The 19,720-nt window shown below is 37.3% G+C and overlaps 1 protein-coding gene across 1 annotated transcript in view; it reads left to right on the top strand.

Annotated features, from left to right (window-relative positions):
- Positions 1–19,720, top strand: part of Arap2 (ArfGAP with RhoGAP domain, ankyrin repeat and PH domain 2) — a 188,153-nt gene that overhangs the window by 83,823 nt on the left and 84,610 nt on the right. The window contains exons 13-16 of the mRNA XM_048784042.1: positions 1,497–1,679; positions 5,215–5,389; positions 5,835–5,969; positions 19,326–19,470. Of these exons, the coding sequence (XP_048639999.1) occupies positions 1,497–1,679; positions 5,215–5,389; positions 5,835–5,969; positions 19,326–19,470 (638 nt within the window). The remainder of the gene's footprint in view (positions 1–1,496; positions 1,680–5,214; positions 5,390–5,834; positions 5,970–19,325; positions 19,471–19,720) is intronic.

The following is a 19,720-nucleotide window of genomic DNA, read 5'->3' as shown; positions in this document are numbered from 1 at the left end:
CTCCCCTCTGGCTCAACGACAAATTGAGGAGACTCGGGTGACTGTGCCTCACCCCCCCTACCAGGAGACCAACTGTTTATGTCACCGCTGGAATAGATGAAGTTCTCTCCTCCGCCGCTTTCTGCTGACATCAGATCTCTGCCATGTTGGTATCCTATGCGAATGGCAGCATTTCGTTCCCCTTGCCTGGCAAACAAAGCAACGGGTGAGTCCTGACCGGCCCTCAGCAGGACCCGGACCGAGGCCCAGTGTCCGCGGCCCTGGGCCAGGGCGGTTCCGGGACGGTTCCGGGAGCCGTAACTCGGCCGCCCCGCGCTCGGTGTTCGCTCCGATAAGCTCAGGTTCTAAGAAGCACCCAGGCGCTGAACCCTAGCAATCTGTCTGCAAGCCGCAGGCGAATTGCAGCCTGAAATTACCTGATCTATGGCTGAATGAGCTGCGGTCAATCGAAAACAGGGAAGGTGACGTCAGTTTACCAACATGGTGGCTGCTGGCCTCCTCTGTGGTCTGACCGGTGTGGAGAACCGAGATGGACCGCTTCCTTCCCCCGTCTCGAACCCAGAATTCAGCCCTGAGTACGGTGCTTGCGCGGCTGGCAGAAACTGCAGCGCTGTAACCCTGCGTCTCTATCCCAGCGTGCGCTGCATACTCTAGCCGCGGGGCGATTTGCTGAATAAGCAGTGTTACCCTCCGTGCGACAAACCTCTCACGTTTGAGTCCCCGTAGCCGATCCTCGTGCGATGGAAATCCTTCCTCCAGGTTCCGGAGCACCCCACTATTGCTGGAAATTCCTAACAAGATATCCTTTAGCCGTCCTGACTTGTCATACTCCCACACAGTGAAGCAGCACACGGGGGCAATGCACTCCCCTCGCCGCCATCTTCCTCTGAAGTTCTTGCTTTATAAAAATGGCTTATGCTTATAGTCTGTTTGAGAGTTGTAAGACTTTCAGAAATCTTCCTAAATGAGATAGTTATTTTAAAATAAAAAGTAGGAAGAGCTTTAATGGCAGTGAAAGGGAGAAATCTCTCTTTTATATCAGCATGGTGAAATATGAAAAAAGTGAATAAAGACATTTGGCAAAATGTCCTCACCTTGGCCGGGCTCTGCCACTGACTGTGGTGCAATCTAACCTGCTGTCCCTTCTCTCCACTTTCTGCTCCTCCTCCACAACTGCTCACAAAGGATGGCATTAGCCCACCTGCTCTGTCCTAGTGTGAGTTTCAAAGAATAAAATGACTTTTGCAGCAGTTTGTGCTGCCTGCAGTTTCTTTTCAAGCTGACATTTTTGCCATTATTCAGAGCAGCAAGGCAGGGTTTAAAAATAGAGTATCTGCTTTCACACTTCATCTTCTTGAAAGAGTTGAGTCTTGCGTGTGTTCCCTTGTATTTCATACTAAATCGTGCTTTAATTTATAATCTGAGTCCAATTTTTTTGCAGATTCAAATACATTTTATGAACTGATATGTTTTATTTATTTATTTTTTGACTTAAGCTTTTTATCATCATTGGAAACAAAAGAGCAAATGACTTTTGGGCTGGTAACCTTCAAAAGGATGAAGAATTGCACATGGACTCGCCAGTGGAAAAGAGAAAAAACTTTATTACTCAAAAATACAAAGAAGGGAAATTCAGAAAGACTCTCTTGGCATCTCTAACCAAAGAAGAATTAAATAAGGTATTCAGTAAATCCTAACAATGGATATGGTGTTCATTGCTTTTTTGAACATAGGACAAGTTTCTTGATTAAAAAAAAAAAAAAAATTGTACTACTTGATGCAATTATGGTTTTATTTACGTTTATTTTGTGAGAATATTTCTCCACTGTTTTACTTGAAGATTCGGTACCAAGAGGGGAGGGACATTTCTTCCATGACTGTTTCCACTTAACTCAAATCTTCCCCAGAATCTTTAAACTTTGACAGCTCTTTCTGTTTTTCAGACAGAGATTACGACATACTTTTATGCTGGGGGTACTAGGTTTTGAACCCAGACCACTGTACCATGGAGCTATATTTTTAGCCCATTTTATTTTTTATTTTGAGACAGGATCTCACTTAGTAGCTGTGACTGGCCTTGAACTTTTGATCCTCATGCCTCAGTTTCCCGGGTTGCTGGGTTTAAGGATGTTTACCTCTGTGCCTAGCTGTGCTATACTTTTTATCTTGCTATTGTATCACTGATCACTCCACTTTTTTAAATATTTATTTTTTAGTTGTAGTTGGACACAATATCTTTATTTATTTATTTTTATGTGGTGCTGAGGATCAAACCCAGGGCCTCGAATTTGCTAGGTGAGCGCACTACTGCTGAGCCACAACCCCAGTCCCCATCACTCAACTTTTTATTTCCAGCTCTGATTTGCTCAGTGCCATTGATTTGGAGTCTTGTTTACTGTGGCCTAGGGATTCTGTATCCTTTCATGCTGATTTCATGCTACTCATTTGGTCTTTTGGTGAAAATATTAAGGCAGAGGGCTTTGTTAAGTAGCTCCCACCCCTTCTTAGGTTTTAAATTGCTGCTTCATCTCTTATGTGTTAGGAGACTTTTCTGTGTATAGGCATTTACAGGATATACCTATACCTTTATATACCTGTTTTCATAAGTGTTCAGATGATCATTCCATGGTATTCACTTTTCTACTGTTTTTAATGGTAATGCTTGTTGGGTAAGGATCTTAGGGGTAAGTATCATATGCTATACATTTACAAAATAAAGACCATTGTCCACATATAAAAGGTTAGCTATACAATTGACTTATGCTATTATTCTATTGATTCAATATTGCAAAAGCAAGTTGTTTTTTGTGTATCTTTGGTATTAGTAAAGTGAGTTCATGAACTAATTTTAAAATAAGAGCTCATAAAGAATGAAAGATTTTCCCAGGGTGGTGGTGCACACTACCACCCTGCATACCACTCAGGAGGCTGAAGCAGGAGGATAGCAAGGTTGAGACCAATCTTAGCAATTTAGTGAGGCCCTAAGGACTTAGTGAGACCCTTTCTCAATATAAAACATTAAGAAAGGGTTTGGGGGGGAATAAAAGATCTGGGGAGTGCTGGAGTTGTAGCCTAGCACATGTGAGGCACTGGGTTCGATCCTGAGCACCACATAAAAAATGAACAAATAAAATAAAGGTATTGTGTCCATTTATAACTAAAAATGTTTAAAAAGGGGCCGGGTGGGGGCTGGGAGTACAGCTCAGTGGTTAAGTGACCCTGAGTTCAATCCCTGGNTGTGAGGCACTGGGTTCGATCCTGAGCACCTCTTAAAAAAATGAACAAATAAAAATAAAGGTATTGTGTCCCATTTATAAACTAAAAAATGTTTAAAAAGGGGCCGGGTGGGGGCTGGGAGTACAGCTCAGTGGTAAGCTGACCCTGAGCTTCGAATCCCAATGGTACCATAAAAAAAAAAAAAAAAAAGCGAGTAATGAAAGATTCAACATGGATTCCTGAGGTGGGCCCAAACCTGGGAGATTGGACAAGAGGTTTGGAACTGAATAGTTAGATGTAGGTTTTTATGAATATTTGATATTGCTTTGCATAGTGTCTTTATGGGTGCTAATTGGACTATTGCAATAACTGAACATTACACTGGACATTCATGCAATAATAAGGCATCATAAACCTAGTATTGTATTTAATCTAATTCTGTATGCCAGAGTTCTACAACATAAAGTGTAAATTGTGAGTTTTGTAAGGTAATTGGTGAGTTTGGAGAACAAAGACTTTCCTTCCCCCCATTCTTTTCTCTACTTAAATGGTAATGTGAATCTTATCAGTGATAATTGACATACTCAAGTGAGAAGTTGCCATGAATTAACACACTAGTATTGGTTTTGAGTGAGGGCTAGCAACTATATTCCTCTTAAATATTTTTAGGGAAGTTTACCTATTGGAACTTACCTCTACAATGGATTCTTAATGAGTGCCATTTTAGTGTGAGTGAATAATTTTAAAACAATTACGTTATTGGTTATTTATTGTGCACTTGCAAATTGGTGAGTACTCTGGTGCTGGGGATATGTTTGTGTCAACAAATAGATGTGCTGTTTTTATTTATGGCAATGGCAGTCAAATAGGGGAAAGTGTCCATAAACAGCTAGATTCTAATAAATACACAATAAATACACAGTGTGCTCTGAAGGGAAAGACTGGCAGGAAGAGAGGAAATGTGACTAAGTGGAGGAGGCATAGAGGCTGTCAGAGGAGAAAGGGTGATAGCCATTGTTTCTTTCCTGTGCCTTTTTGCAGGAAAGAAGAAAGTAAGACCCAGAGAGACAGGCCTTGCTCAAGGACACCTAGCAAATTAGTACAAAATTGAGTGTAAGAGTGCAGGCTTTCTGATCCTAATGGGAGGGGAGTTCTAGAGGTCAACTAGACCAGGTTTGAAAAGATAAGTACTTTTTGAATAGTCAACCCTTTGGGCCAGCAACTGTGAATGCGTCTAGAACTTCTTTTCTGTGCACCTACCCTTCTCACGGAGCAGCCGCTGCAACATTGTTCTGAGCTCACATCATGGAGGGCAGATCCACAAGTGATCCCTCCAGATGAGCCCATAAGGGAGGAGGTGAAGCTGTGGTTTGAAGCTGCACATTCAGGTGGAATCAGGGTGCCACAGTATGAATATTTGACTGCATGTTATAACATGCACCAATAATGTTTTATTGCCTCTTGGTTACTGTTTACTGTTCTTCCTCCTCCTATCCCTTGCCCTCCTGCAAAAAGATACTGAATTTGCTTTGCCCTTATCTTTCAAATTCCCAAAGCACAATAATAGTTTAAATATTCTACAGCTTCTAATTAGGCTAGGAAAAATATATTAATAACATTCATATGGTGGAACATTTAGTGGCTACTTCATTATTACATTTGAAAGGTTTTGAATTTTCTTATTGTCAACCACAATAGAATAGGTAAGCATAAAAATGTCTTCCAAAGCAGCTATGATGGATGGGAAGATTTGGAAGGAGAAAATCACAGCAACAAAGGAGCGAACTGAGATGCAGAGGTCTTAGGTTGTAATTTAAATCCATACAACGCAGGCATTTTGTGCCTATTGCCTAATTCAGAGCTTAGTTATTATTAGCTGCCTCAGGGAACACTGAATAAAAACTTCATCTCATAAATGAATAGTGAGACTTTCATTCATTGTAATAAGTAGCATCATATTTACTTCCCTTAAAAGGTATATTTTCTTTTCATGGCTAGGCTCTGTGTGCTGCTGTGGTGAAACCAGACGTGCTGGAAACGATGGCTTTACTGTTCAGTGGAGCTGATGTCATGTGTGCGACTGGAGACCCCGTACATAGCACCCCCTATCTCCTGGCCAAGAAGGCTGGGCAGAGTCTGCAAATGGAATTTCTCTATCATAACAAATTCTCAGGTTTGTCCCTTACCCTAAATTAACCCACTTTCTTCTGATGCATCCCTTAAAGGATGAAAGCACAAATCTCGTTATTTCTCAACTTAAAAAATAAAAAAATCAGAAGGAAGAAAATTATAATTACCAAAATATTCTGTTATACCATTTCAAGCAAAAGTTGAGGAAATGTATTTTTTTTAATCTCATAAATGTGAGATGAAAATAGTTAATCCCACATAATCATTTTCACCAAAATTAAATCCGATTTTTCATATATGAATAACAAGTATGACTTAAGTGCTTATTTGCAAATTTTATGCAAAGTAAAATAAATTGCTCTGCATTTATTCAGGGGTAAATTTGAAGTCATTTTTCTTCTAGCTCAAAACTCATCTAAATATTCATAAACAAAGGGAAGTTGTTTGCATTTTGGATTTCCAAGGTATTGTTTCTTTAATTTTTCTAGATTTCCCTCAACATGACATTCATTCCGAGGGTGGGTTAAATCAAGATGCCACCCAGTCCGTGTTCCTCTGTGACTTCTTGTATCAGGCTCCTGCTGCTGCTTCTAAAGTCTCTTCAGAGAAAAAACTGCTTGAAGGTATCTTTTCTGCTCCTCTTAGATTTTGTTACTGGATAAAACTTTATTCTATTATCAAAACAGTTAGGTTTAAATTTTGATTTTTTCCCCTTAAGATGTTAGATTTCATCTTACAGTAGAGATTTTTAAGGATTTATAAATGCTTCCAGGCACAGATATTATTTCATGTATTGCAACAGGGACTTACCACTGGTTTGGAATGCAGAGTGAATTCTCAACAGAATTCACTGGTTTCTACCTTATGAGCCATCGAAATCTGTTTCTGATACTCAAACCTTGCCCTTAGGGATACCCAATTTGTGAGGTAATATAGATAACTTGCCAGTTCTTCCTATGTGTTTGCATTTTTCATTATGGTTTGAATCTCTCTTATCTGAAATACTTGGGACCAAAAGTGTTTTGGATTAGATTCCAGACTTTTTTGGATTTTGGAATAGATCATATCTATAATGAAATATCTGGGCATGGGCTCTAAGTCTAAACACCAAGCCTAAAGGTAGTTTTATACAATTTATTCAATAATTTTGAGCATGAAACAAAGTTTCATGGAATGGAATTTTCTACTTGAAGCATCATCTCATGCTCAAAAGGTTTTGGACTTTGGATCTTCAGGATAGGCATGCTCAGGTTGGCATACATTCAGTCAGAGTACTGACTGACAGAAGTAGTTAAATTTGTTGTGATTAGAAATATGAGTACGTTTAAGTAAAATAAAACCTAAGCATAGTTTCCAAGAAATTATTGGAATCAATGTGATTTAAAATCATATTCTCAGTTTGGGGAATTTGATGAGCAGAGTCACTGGGCATTCGTTTCTTTACCCAGCAACTTTATCCAGGAATATGCTAGACATTGTGAATATAAAGATGACTAAGACACTGGCCTCATGCTGATGCTACGTACATTGGAACTAATTTGAGAAATAGAGTCATAAAAATATGACAACTGTCTTCCTGGAACAAAGAAAGTGCAAGAAGATTAGGCTAAATAGGCCAATTGAAGGTGGGCTTTGATTGGTTCAGCATCCTAACCATCCCTAGATGGTGCAGTTCAGCTGTTACTCAATTCAAGGAACAACAGGATGAGAAACTCACTTTACAGTGTTAATCCTGATACTTGTGCATTTGAAGTTACTACTGCAGTATAAATTCTTTACCGGTTGAGTATTCCCTTTTGGAAATACTTGGGACTGGAAGTGTTTTAGATTTCAGATTTCAGAGTTTCTCAAACTTGGGAATATTTGCATTGACTTTCCTGGTTAAGCATCCTTAATCCTAATCTTCACAGTCAGAAATGCTCCAGAATTCTAAACTTTTTGAGTGTTGCATAAGTGCCCAAAATGCTTCATATTTTGGAACACTTTTGCATTTCTGATTTCTACTTTAGGTATGCTTAATTTTATTAAAAAAAATAAAATTGGAAGTCATATCCAAAGCAGATTATATTAGGATTATCTGTACTCAGATTTTTCTGAAGACAGTATGTGAGCATGTATGGTATCTAAGGCACTGTTGTAGGCACTTTGCATTCATTACAGGTCATCCTCATAGAAAGTCTGGGAAATGGTTGATGTTATGCCAGTCTTCACATGAAAAACCAAGGAGCTCAGCATGAAGCAGAATTATACACCTGAGTGTGTCATAATTATTATTGTAACATTTTAGCCTAATCACACACAGTGTGACAGCTAGGGGGTAGTCAGATGGAAGAGCATTTTTATCAATTGAATTTAGATGTTTTGGGTTCTTTCAGCAATTGATTTTTTTATTGTTTTCCCTTACTCAGCCTAATTGATAATACGTGACAAATTTTACAGAGCCTTTAAAAATCTTCTATTGTTCCTGTCAGTATTTCATCATTAAGTAGTCCAGAACCACCCAGAAAGGTTAAAAGTACTTGGATAACTTGTAGACGTGACTATAACAATTGTTAAAAGAATTGAATATGGCAAATAATATACTTGTCAATAAATTCACATTTCCAGAATGTTTCTTCTAAGTACCAGGGGATCTTAGACTCATTCTTCAAATCACTTTATTTATATAAAGATCAAAAAGGGGATTTGAAATACAGTATTTTTTCTTAAAGCTTTGTAACCTATCATAAGCATATAGTATATGCATTATACATGCCAAAGTATATTTATAAGCTTATCAGTTTGTTTTAATATTTTCTCGAAACTTTTTTAATTGACTTGAGTACTACATTTATGTTTTAAACAGTTGTAACTAAACTTTCATTTTTTATAAATTAACTATTGACTTTTTCGTTAAAGTTTATTTCAAAAAAATGGGAAACGGTATATTCTCTGTACAGTTGGCCCTCGGTGTCTCTGGGGGATTTGTTCCAGAACCTTCATGAATGCTAGGACTGTTCAAACCCCGTATATAAAGAGGCAGAGTATTTGTATATAATTTATTTACCTCTTCCCATATATTTTAAATCATCTCTAGATTATTTATAATATGTAATACATGGAAGTGGTATGTAAATAAATATTTTATAGTTTAGGGAATAATGGCAAGGAAAATAGTCTGTACATGTTCAGTAAGATACAATGATCTTTTTTAATATTTTTGGTCCATAGTTTGTTGAATACGTGGATCTTGCAAACACGTATATTGATGGCGGACTATTGTGTAATTTAGTTAGAGATATTTTCCTATTTGGAACATTTTTTTCTAAATGTAATATGAAAATAAGCTCTTATATTTTAGCTATGTAACAGGTCAGAAGTGGGTTTACTTGAAAGTAATTTCCTGGCAAGGTATTCTTGGATTCTCTTCTTCGATCCAATTTATCAGCCAGTTCTATATTTTCAAACTCAAAATAGAACCTCCGTTGACATCACTGAAGCTCATCACCATCCTGTCCTGCCTACACTACAGTGCCCTCCATTGTGTCTCCCTCTGTCTGCCCTAGATTTCTTCCAAACCTTTCCTTGAGAAGCAGATTAGTATCTCCCACAATGGACATTGGATACTGTAATTCAGTTGCCCAAGGACATTCATTAGTTTCCCATGTCAGACTGTAACCTTGTTCCTTGCTATGACCTGGAAGACCTTGTCGTACCCATTTTCTCCGTCTTCTGGCATGCAGCTCTGTGCTCCTATGCCTGGCCGTGCTCATTTCCTTTCTGTTCCTTACGGCTGCATCCATTCCTGCCCCAGCTGCCCCTTTACAAATTTCATTTGTTCTGCAAAAACGCCACTTCCCCATGTGGCTCCTCGCCTTTCAAGGATCAACTCATTGCCACCTATGTAGTGAGGTCCCTTATTACCCCCCTGAAGTGTCCTTCCATTGCCAGCCCTTGTCTTTCATGGGTGCCACACATTTCCTCCATGGCTCTTATCACAGGAAGATAACCCTGTCTTCAGCTCTTTATGGTGAAACCTTGGCGAGGCATTGGTGTTTCCTGGCTTGCTCAGAATTAGCGATGTTCTAAAACAAGGCTGACACATAGGAATAGCCATGTGATAAATATTTGTTGAATGAATGACCATTTCTTTAGCAAATCACTAGCTGTGTAAAAGGGCAAGTCATATGTTAATATTTTGTTTTCGATAGTACCTGTGGTTTCACAGGGGTATTTCAGTTACCTGAAGACTATTATGGTCCAACAATGTTGAATAGAAAAATCCCAGAAAGAAACACTACATGTTTTCAGTTTTTATTTTAGCATATAATTGTAATGGCTCTATTTTATTGCTAGTCATTATTAATTTCTTACAGTACTAATTTATAACTTTGACTTTATCATAGTATGTATTTGTAGAAAAAGACATATACATAGACTTCAGTGCTAGCTGCAGTTTCAGGCAGCCACTGAGAGTCTTGGATTGTATCTCCACTTCCCATGGATAAGGGGCAACAGCTGAATAAAAAGATACACATTTGGTTCAGAAAGATCTTAAAAGTGAAGAAGAAAAAGTTGAACTATCAAGAAATATGAGAGTTTTGAGTTTGGTTTTTTTTGCCTCTCAAGATTCTGCAGTAATATCACTGCTATTGAACACCAGCTTTATGGAAAAAATGAGTTATTTGGAAAGATTTAGAGATTAAAGTGTGGTTGTCACCCTTGCCTCTGAAAGGCAAGCACCTGGACGACGCCACTCCATCAGTACTTGTCAAAACAGCCGTAAAGCAAAATGATTAGAAATGAAGACAAAAGTCTGGAATAAAACGCATGCGGTCCTTCAGGAACTACAGAGGCTTCAGATTGTCAGTTCAGGTTTTCAGGATTTGGAGTTCTAGCTCCTGGGTATGAAGACAAATCTGTATTTCTTCCTTCTTTGTTTGGTGTTCATGAAAAGAAAGATTGATAGCTCTTGTTAAACCGATGTACAAAGCTGAAATAACAGAATCCTGGATTTGTTTTCCATGTTTTTCCTCCCAACCATGTATTGCCCCCTACCTTGGTAACTTGCCTTGACTTGTTTACAAATTGCTTACTTTTAAAAACAAAATGGTTGGTGTTTCTACAAATACAAATAATTTTCATACCATGTGGGAAACATTGAATACAGGATCCTGCATCCAGAATGACCTTAGTGAAGTGCAAAATAGTTGCTGCGGCTGCTGCTGCTTTGCCTAACCCTCCTTGTTCCATGGCTTCTCATCTTTCTTAAGTCCTTATGTTTTTCATCGTCACCATGTCATCTCCTTCTGCAGTTTGGACTTCCTACAGGTCATTCAGTTAGTACTGAACATATATTCTGTCTCATGTTCCTCCTCATTCCTCGCTTCTTCTTCCCCCGAAATGGATAGAATGTGAAGATGTGATTTCTAGCAGGTAAAGCACTCTGTACTTAAGGAGTCTTATGTGGTGCACTTCTTGTTGTCATGGCCAGGTTCTAACCCATAAGATAATTATTGACAAGTTCTTAATCTAAATTTTTTTTGTGTGTGTTTAATATTAATAAGGTTTATTTTATGAACAAATGAATACACATGTATTTTCATTTGAAATGATAATATAATAGTATTCTTATTTTAGTCAACATTGGTTAGTAAAGTTCAGTATGAAATGTAGACTCTGCTATTCTCAGCCACTATAATTACAAACAGTTCCTCAAGTAGGGAATATAAAGATTTTTTAAAAATTGTGATAAAAAAATAAAGTGATTGGTGTGGTTTAACAGAAACTGTATTTTAGCCTGTTTATATGTAATTTAAAGATTAACATTGAGGAGTTTTGAAGATATTTTATTCTATGAACAACGTAGGCCATATGGTTTAAAAATGATTTTCCAAGGCCAAAACATATTTATTTAAATGAAAAGGATTCCTATTGTGTGTTTTTAATTTCAGTGGATTCTGCATACCAACATTTTAGGAAATTTTTCATTAGGAAACAACTTCATGGTTTTGTAAAATAACAATTTTGCCCTACCTACCTCAGATTTATTGTGCACATCTGTTTTAGAAGGCATGGCTTCTTCTCTACCTTACTACATTTTAAAAATAGACATGTATGGTTCAAACCATATAACAGGCACAGGGAGGCATTTGGGGCAGTGGTTAAGATTGTAGCTTCCAGGACCCAGCTGCTTGGGTTCTGCCCTGGCTCTGAAGCTAGGTATTCATGTGACCTTGGGAAAGCAGATTAACTCTTTTAGATGCCTGTGGAAAGGGTAATAATAACAGGAGGGACTTAATAAAGTTGTTTTGCAGCTGCAGTGAGTCAGTGTGTGCTGAATGAGTAGAACAGTGCGGGGCACATGGATGTGTTGGGGATGATGATAATACGAGATGGAGAAGGAGTAAGGAAGGCCTATATGTAAACAGCTGCTTCTGGCTTCCAGTGGCCTTCAGTTTAGATGTGTTGTCCTTTGGGCTACGGTTGACAGCCATGGTGCCTGACTAGAACATGTATCATATCATGCCATAGTAAAACTTAAATAGGTAGCCTCTGGATTCCTTTATCTGTGTTTGGGTAAATCCCACATTAATGTTTTTCATTCATTTCTAATGTAGATATCACCATTGAATGGAAATAATGATCAACACCTCTGACCTGTCCACCCACTTCACTTACACCTCTTCATAACACCTGTCCACCCACCTTCACTTACACTTCAACCTCTAGATGTTTTATAGCTGAGTCTTGAGAGTTACTTAGGCTGTGCTCTCCATTTTATTTTGGTGATGGTCATTTTGCAACTGATTATCTTCAAGCTCTTCAGCAAAAGGGTTTTCTGCAGGGTATTGACATTGCTCAATGTCAAGAGTGCCTGTTAAAAAATTGGCCTAAGCAGACCAGTATCATCTAACATAATTTTGCCAAGGATTTTCATTGCTTCTGAAATCAATAGGAATGTCAAGATTTCCTGGTACAGCTCTGTTATTCTAAGTCCTCAAAGATAATACCTGTGACTGTCTTGTCTGACCTGAGGCCCATTTCACTTATAAAAATAAAGCTAATAAATGGTTATTGAAATGGATGTCACAGGACTAAATATCCTCATGCCCACATTTCTAACTTAAAATGATTTTACACCTTTTAAAAAGAGATCTGTCATTTGTTTCCCATTAGAATTTACATAATTAGGTTCTGCACTCACATTTATTTTATGCATCATTCGTTTGGCACTGTTTGTTTAAGACCTTTGAATGGCTCCCACTTGTCTACTGAGAGAGCCACAAACTCCCGAACACCTGTCATGGAAGGCTCTCTGGGCCTGGCCTCGCTATGAACCTGCAGCCTGCAGTCCCCTTTTCTATTTCCTATCTTCATGTATAATCTCTTTCTCTGGCCAAATAGGGTTTTGGCTCTTTCCCCTTTCTGTGACTTTCTTCACAGAATACCTTTTTTTTTTTGCTAGTTTAGAAACATGCAGTCTTCGTCCTAAAGGACTATTCCAAAGGCTGTTTTTCTGTTTTGTTTTGTTTTAAGTGAAGTCAGTGCTTGTCACTTTAGTCTGAGGTAGGCTTCCTCCTTGAATGTTGTCACCCCATAAAGGGACCACCTGATTGTTGTTATTCTCAGCCCCGTTTTGTTCTTCTTTTGTGGGACTGCAGACTGCCAGTGAGGACATGAGGTGGAATTCCTCATCTGAACCAGTGATTGTGTTGAATTTTGTGCACCTTTTTGTTTTGTTGTTTTTATGAAAATTATTCTAGTCATCAGAGCGTCTTGTTTTAAAATTGTTTCATAACCTCCTTTGATTAGTACATTGGTTTTTGCTTTTTGTGCACTTTAGAAATAAACAATGATTATTCATTTTAAAAGTACTGCCTTTCAGGATCTTTTTCATAAAGTGGTACATATTGTAAATCAAGATTGGAGGGCCTTGGAATAATATATACCCTTCCACCAGAAAGGGTTGGGCCTCTGTAGCTTTCTTTTCCAATAGCCATAAAGGATTTCTGTGTTCATTGTTTCTGCTGGTTAGGATTCTTCTTTTCATGTGAAGATTTTTTTCTTTTCAGAATATGGCAGTCATGCAGTTCTCAGGTTTCCACCTAGTGAGTATTTCTGCATTGTCTTGTTTTAGTCTACTTCTCATCGCCACTTCTGCCTAAGATGCTAATGATGTGATAAAAGAAAATTCAAGGAGGAATTTAACATATTTTTCTTTTAACTTTTTATTTTTACCTGTTCTGACCTCATTTGAGACTTCCAGAAAAGTTGCGATAATAGTATGAAGAATATCCATGTACTTTTAATTCAGATACTGAAATAGTAACATTTGACTTTTGCTTATCCTTATTGTTTCTGCCCATGTGTGTATATGGATACACACTCACATACATACACACATCTGCATTTGTATATATGTGTGTATATATTTATCTCATGCTTTATCTGTGTATTTATTTTGAGAATCACTTACAACCTCTAGTACCTTGGTGTGCATTTCTTACAAAAAAGGACATTTATAAATAATGCTCTAAAATAACCACAGTACATTGATCAAATTTGAGGAATTAGCTATAGACTTTATTCATTGTATCTAATCTACTGACTTTCTTAGCCTTAATGTCTGTAGATGTCATGTATATTTTAAATCCAAAATTAACTGTTGCTTAACAATTTCATACTTGGCAGTAATTTACATTTTGAGAAGCTGTGCAAGTTTTAGAGCCTAAAATAGGATGGCGAGGTGATAATTAAAAAAGAGTTCCTTTTATTTAGGGAAACTAAAAATTTCAAAGAATTTTTACTTATTTGAAAATTTTAAGTTTAATATTTTACCTTACTGTGCAAAGAGTTATTTGGCAAACTATAGACTTCTAATTATATAGTTAAGAGCTGTTAAAAAAAAAACAGATCTCTGAGAATTGAAGTTTTATGTCAGTGTCTTTTAATAGGAAATATAAAATATAAGGGCTGATTTGGTATTTTTGTTGCTCAATTAGTAAGTACCTTGTTTTAGTTTTTCAAAAGGGAAAATTAAAAGAAGTAATGGAGATTAGCAAATTTTGATAATAACAAATTGGCAAATTTGACAGCTTATAAAAAGTCATTCTCTCTTTTGGGTATTCATTGTTTTAAATTCTTCTGCATTTGTATTTTCAATGCCTAGGGTTTAGTCAGGAAACAAAGTAAATGCAAGGAGTAACATGAAAGTAATCTGGTGGGGGAGGGTGTACTTGGGATTGAACCCAGAGGCACTTAACCACATAGCCATATCCTCAGCCCTCTTTATTTTGAGATAAGGCCTCACTAAGTTGCTTAGGGCTGCAGTGAATTGCTGAGACTGGCTTTGAACTTGGGATCCTCCTGCCTCAGCTTCCAGAACCTCATGAAATGAAAGTCATGCACTACCATGCCTGGCACAAGGTACTTTTGGAATACAATATAATTTAAAACCCTTTAGATACTTAAATAGCAAATGCATGCTTTATATTTGCATGTAATTTTCAAAATTTGGTACTGGTAAAGCAAGCCTGATGTACTCATGTCCAAAATGGCCCCTGTTTCCCATCTTGCTGACTTACCTTAGTTGCTTGTGTAGAATGGAAGTATTGCATCTTTTTAGAAACTAACCGAAATGTTACTTTAAGAATTAAACGAGATAAAGCATACACAGCCTTTAGGAAATAGTGCTGACTACCATTGTCAAGTCAATTAAATGAACTAAATTATAACACTTTGTTGTCCCTTTATTGTTTCTATGGTTGGTAATAATGGTCTTTAGCCTAATCTCCATTTATTTCATCTTTTTTTTTTCCATGTGCATGGATCATTGTTTATTTTATTAGTGGCATCTGATCACGGTCATGTAAATAATAATTTAGTGAACTTTTCAAAATGATATTCCTTATAGTTGATGTAGAATACATTTAAGATAATGTCAATCCCTTAATCACATATTTTATGCATGGGCTTTATAATTATATATGATTCTTTCTCCTTTTCTGAAATTTTTCTACATCAACCCTGAACCATTTTTAAGTCTATTGTATCAACTGTCTTCTACCTTTATGTATTCCCATTGTGATTTTAGAAGCCTTCTAAAATTGCTGCCCCCCACCAGATTGCTTGTTTATTTTGAAATTTTCTTCAATCTGAGCTTAATGGTAACATTATTGACCACTCTGTTTTGTCCATTTTCATAGCTTCTACTTCCAAATCTTTGAGATGGCTGAGAATCATTAGGGAGGCCACAAAGTCTGGGTGTCTTTTTGTTTGCTTTTTTTTTTTTTTTCCAAACCAAATCTCCATGTAATGCTCCACTTGGTGATTTTAGGTCCAATGTTTTAAATCTGTTTTCATTTTACCAAGGCAATACCTGCACATCATTTTATGGAAAATGAATTTGTTCTTTTTCATTTTTAGACCTTTTCCATTGTTTTGATAAATTTTCTCTCATTTCTTTTCTTAGCAGTAATGGTAGTTAGATGTTGGACCTGATATTATCTTCTTTTTTGTCTCTTGTTTTAATTATGGGGAAAGCCCTTTTTATAAGTTTTTTCTTATTTAAAAAATGTTTTGTGTTTTTAGTTATCAGGAATTATTTCTTTGTTATCGATTCTTTTCTTTGAATCATGCTGTTCTTGTGTAGATGAGGTTTCTTCCCTTAGCTATATGATATTAATCATTGTTTAAAAAATTATTTTTTCTGTATTTAGTTTGCCTTTCATGTTGGAAGCTTTCTTGAAAAAAATTTTTCAATAATAATAACATTTATTGATTACGAAGTCATCACTATGCTGTGAACTTTATGTAGAAAACCATGAATTCTCATACCTTCCCAGCCATATTAATTTACTATGGCTGATGTAACAATTTGCCACAAACATGGTGATCTAAAACAGCAGAAATGTATTCTCTCAAAGTTCTGGAGTTGGAGGTTCAAATTCGATACCGCTGGGTTGAGATCAGCATATTGGCTTGGCTGTACTCCTTCAGTGGGCTCTAGGAGAGAATTCTTTCTGGAAGCTTTCTTTAAGTGGTTGGGTTCAGTTAGAAGACTCCACCATTCTCTTGATGAGAATGTTGATGTAGGAGTCTTGGATAATCCTGGTTCTAACAGTTTATATGTGAGGAGATAATTGGGGTCTCACTGTTTCTTTAGTGTGCAGGACTTCATGTAATCACTGTTTCCTGGCTTGCATCCTACTCTCCCTGCAAGCAGCCCTGGAGCCCCCGTTTAGAATCTGACAGGTCTGGTTTCCCCAGGGGAAGGACTCAAACTTCTCATGAACATTGCTGGTGGGTGCTTAGTTGCTTAGTACAATAGGAAAAAACATGCCTAACTGCTCATTGTTATAAACCTTACCTCAGCTCTTATCCTGCGCCTCCTGAGGATGAGCCTTTCTAACCCTTTCTGGAACTTTGTAGAATATTACTTAGTTCTTGTTGACTTTTTGCATGTTTGAATGTATCACCATTTGCCTCTCAGAAAGATCAGAATCTCTCTCTCTCTCTCTCTCTCTCTCTCTCTCTCTCTCTTCCTATGAACTGTGGTCTCTGTGGTGCTCTCTCCTTTTGAGTTTATGCTTGTATACTTTTGGTGTCATTGTCTTGAGGTGGTGGGGGGAATAGAGATGCATACATAGATTTATCTTTCTATATTTGAAAGTAATTGCATTTATAATCCTCTTGTTGGTTCTTTGACATATTTCTTATCTTTATACTTCTCTTTCAGTTTGCAGCCTCTTCTGAGCTATTGCCTTAACTAATAGCTTTACTTCCTTACTTATGAAAATAATAATTTTAACAAACTTCCCCTAGGCAAAGCAATATGGTAATTTTTGAGAATAGAAAACACAGTTCTTATTCTCAAGTTGCTTACAGCATTGTTGCATGAACAAATATATCTAAATTTTATTTTGTTCAAAAGCTGCAGCCATATATGAAAGTAGCATTTTAAATTATTACATTAAATGAAAATTGTTGCATCATCGGAAAGTGCTACTAGCCACCTGAGCAGCCACATACCAGATTGCTCTCCTGTGTGCTTCACATGCACTGCATCATTTAATAATCACAGTTGTCCTGTGAGTTGGATGCTTTTCACAGAATGGCAAAGTTCTTTTTTGAGGGTTCCTAGTCAGTAACAGAGACCCACTTCTAGCCCAACTGTCCAAGGGTTCACATAGTACTAAGGATGCCACTGAAGATATGCCACTGAAGGGAGACAAATGGAAGGCTAGAGAAAAGTCTCAGCAGAGGTTGAGCCTAAGCCCAGTTTTGAAGGAGAAATGGTTTATTTGGGTCATGTGCTTTTAGTTTCTTCTACCTCAAGACCTAACTGTACTTTCCAGTTCTCTTTATTTCCTTCTGTTTATGAGAAATAAATGCTCATCCTTGGTTCAGCCAGGTAAACAACTTTTGATTGTCTTCATTTGTCTTACTGTATCATGCCTTTGTTTGTTTGTTTTTCTATATTATGTAGGTTATTGATCTGTCCTGATACCACTCCTTTTTTTACATGGAGACTTTTCCATACACTTCACAGCTACTTCCACAGCACTCTCAGCAAATTAGGCAATTTCCTCCCTATTCTCGAGACCAGCATTTTGTTTTACTCAGCCCTTGTTCATTGGATTTCCTTGCTGGATATAATATTGCTATGCCTTCCTTTCTCTCCTCATCTATTTCATTGTTAGGGTGATCTCCTGTCTGTCCACTGTTCTTTATAATTTTAAGTTCCCTAAGATTTTATACTTTATTACTTTATATTTCCAACTACCACTTGTATGCTAAAGACTTACAGTTACCAAGTGCTTTTTTTACCCGCAAGATGCAAATACAAGGCTGCTCTGTCTGATAGGTACTTCAGCCTGGATTTTCATATTAGGTATAGCTCCTTCAGTGTTTCTAAAAGGAAATACCCTTACTATGCACACTTTTTTAAAAAAAATACAAGTGGGCAATCACAATATTGCTTGTTCACAGCTAAAAATGATAACAGCCCTTAGTAAGTTCTCTGCATTTCCTGTATCCAGTCAGTATGTTTTATTTTCTCAAAATCCACGTGTAGGCATTTCTCTCTTTACTCTCCTCTTTACCCCTATGACCATTGACCTCCTTTTGGCTCTCCCCTCACTTAAAACTTCTGTCAGCTATATCCTGGGGTTTGGGGGTGTTGGGAGTGCTTACCTAGCACGTGTGGTTCCATCCTCAGCACTTCAATGTCCAGACTGTCTCCTTACCTCTGGCATCACTTTCTTAATCCAATGTTTTTGAGCAAGCAGAATGTGTTAAATTCAAATCTTTTATTATATTCCACTGCTAAAACCATGTTAGTGGCTCACCATATCTGCACAGTCAAGAATCAACAGACTTTTCTTAAAAGGGCCTGAGAGTAAGATTTAGGTTTTGTGGGCCAGACGGTCTCTGCCCAAAGTCAGGTCTGCCCTGGTGGTGGCAAAGTAGCTACAAACCCTCCATAAATGATTGTACCTGTCTGTGTTCTAATAGAACGTGATTAACAAAAGTGGGTGATAGTCTGATCTGGCTTCGTGTCACAGTGTGCTAACTCTATACAAGATGAATTTTGAATCTCGTGAGCAAGACCATAAGGACACTGCAGTCTCTGACCCCTTCTTCCTTTGTGTGTCTACCTAATCCATCACTTTCTGTGCCACTTTTCCTCCTTATCCTCTCCACAGACCTGACTTTGTGGTTTCACAGTTGATTTGCAGCAGCCACACCAGCCACTGCCAGCTTCTCTGGTTATCAATAGTCATCTTTGTCTGGTACATTCCTTGCTATTAGAGTGTACATTTTTTGAAAGCAGAAAGTGTGACAGCTTTATATTCTTTGCAGCCATATTATGCTCTTACCTGAAAAAGGAAATTAATCTCTTTTTATTTGAATACAGTTCATGATTTAAAACCATGAATTTAAAAAAAAAATTATGGTATAGCTCAATTTATTTTTATTTTGTTTTACATCATTAGAGACAAATAAAAAGTGGTGTGTTTTGGAAGGTGGCTTCTTGAGTTATTATGAAAATGATAAGTCTACCACACCTAATGGGACCATTAACATCAATGAAGTTATCTGCCTGGCTGTTCACAAGGAAGACTTCTATTTAAATACCGGGTAGGTCTACTATTAAACAGCTAGAAGGGAAGAGGTATTTACAGACAATTATCATGCCAGGTCATAAGGATTTTGTTACTTCTGTTCTTTGGTTGTTTTCTGTAACAGGATTTAAGGGTGTCTTAAAGCCTATCTTCTGTCTTAAAGTTCTTTAGAGAATCCCCTTAAAAGTAGTGAGTTAAAATATACTAGCTAGTATGAAAGACTAATATATTTGGAGATAATCTTAAGTAAATTTATGGCATTCTAT

The sequence above is a fragment of the Marmota marmota genome, unplaced genomic scaffold, assembly GCF_001458135.2.
Source record: "Marmota marmota marmota unplaced genomic scaffold, marMar, whole genome shotgun sequence".
Classification (NCBI taxonomy): Eukaryota; Metazoa; Chordata; class Mammalia; order Rodentia; family Sciuridae; genus Marmota; species Marmota marmota.
Note: the sequence above shows the minus strand (reverse complement) of the source record. Positions and strands in the feature narration are given on the sequence as shown.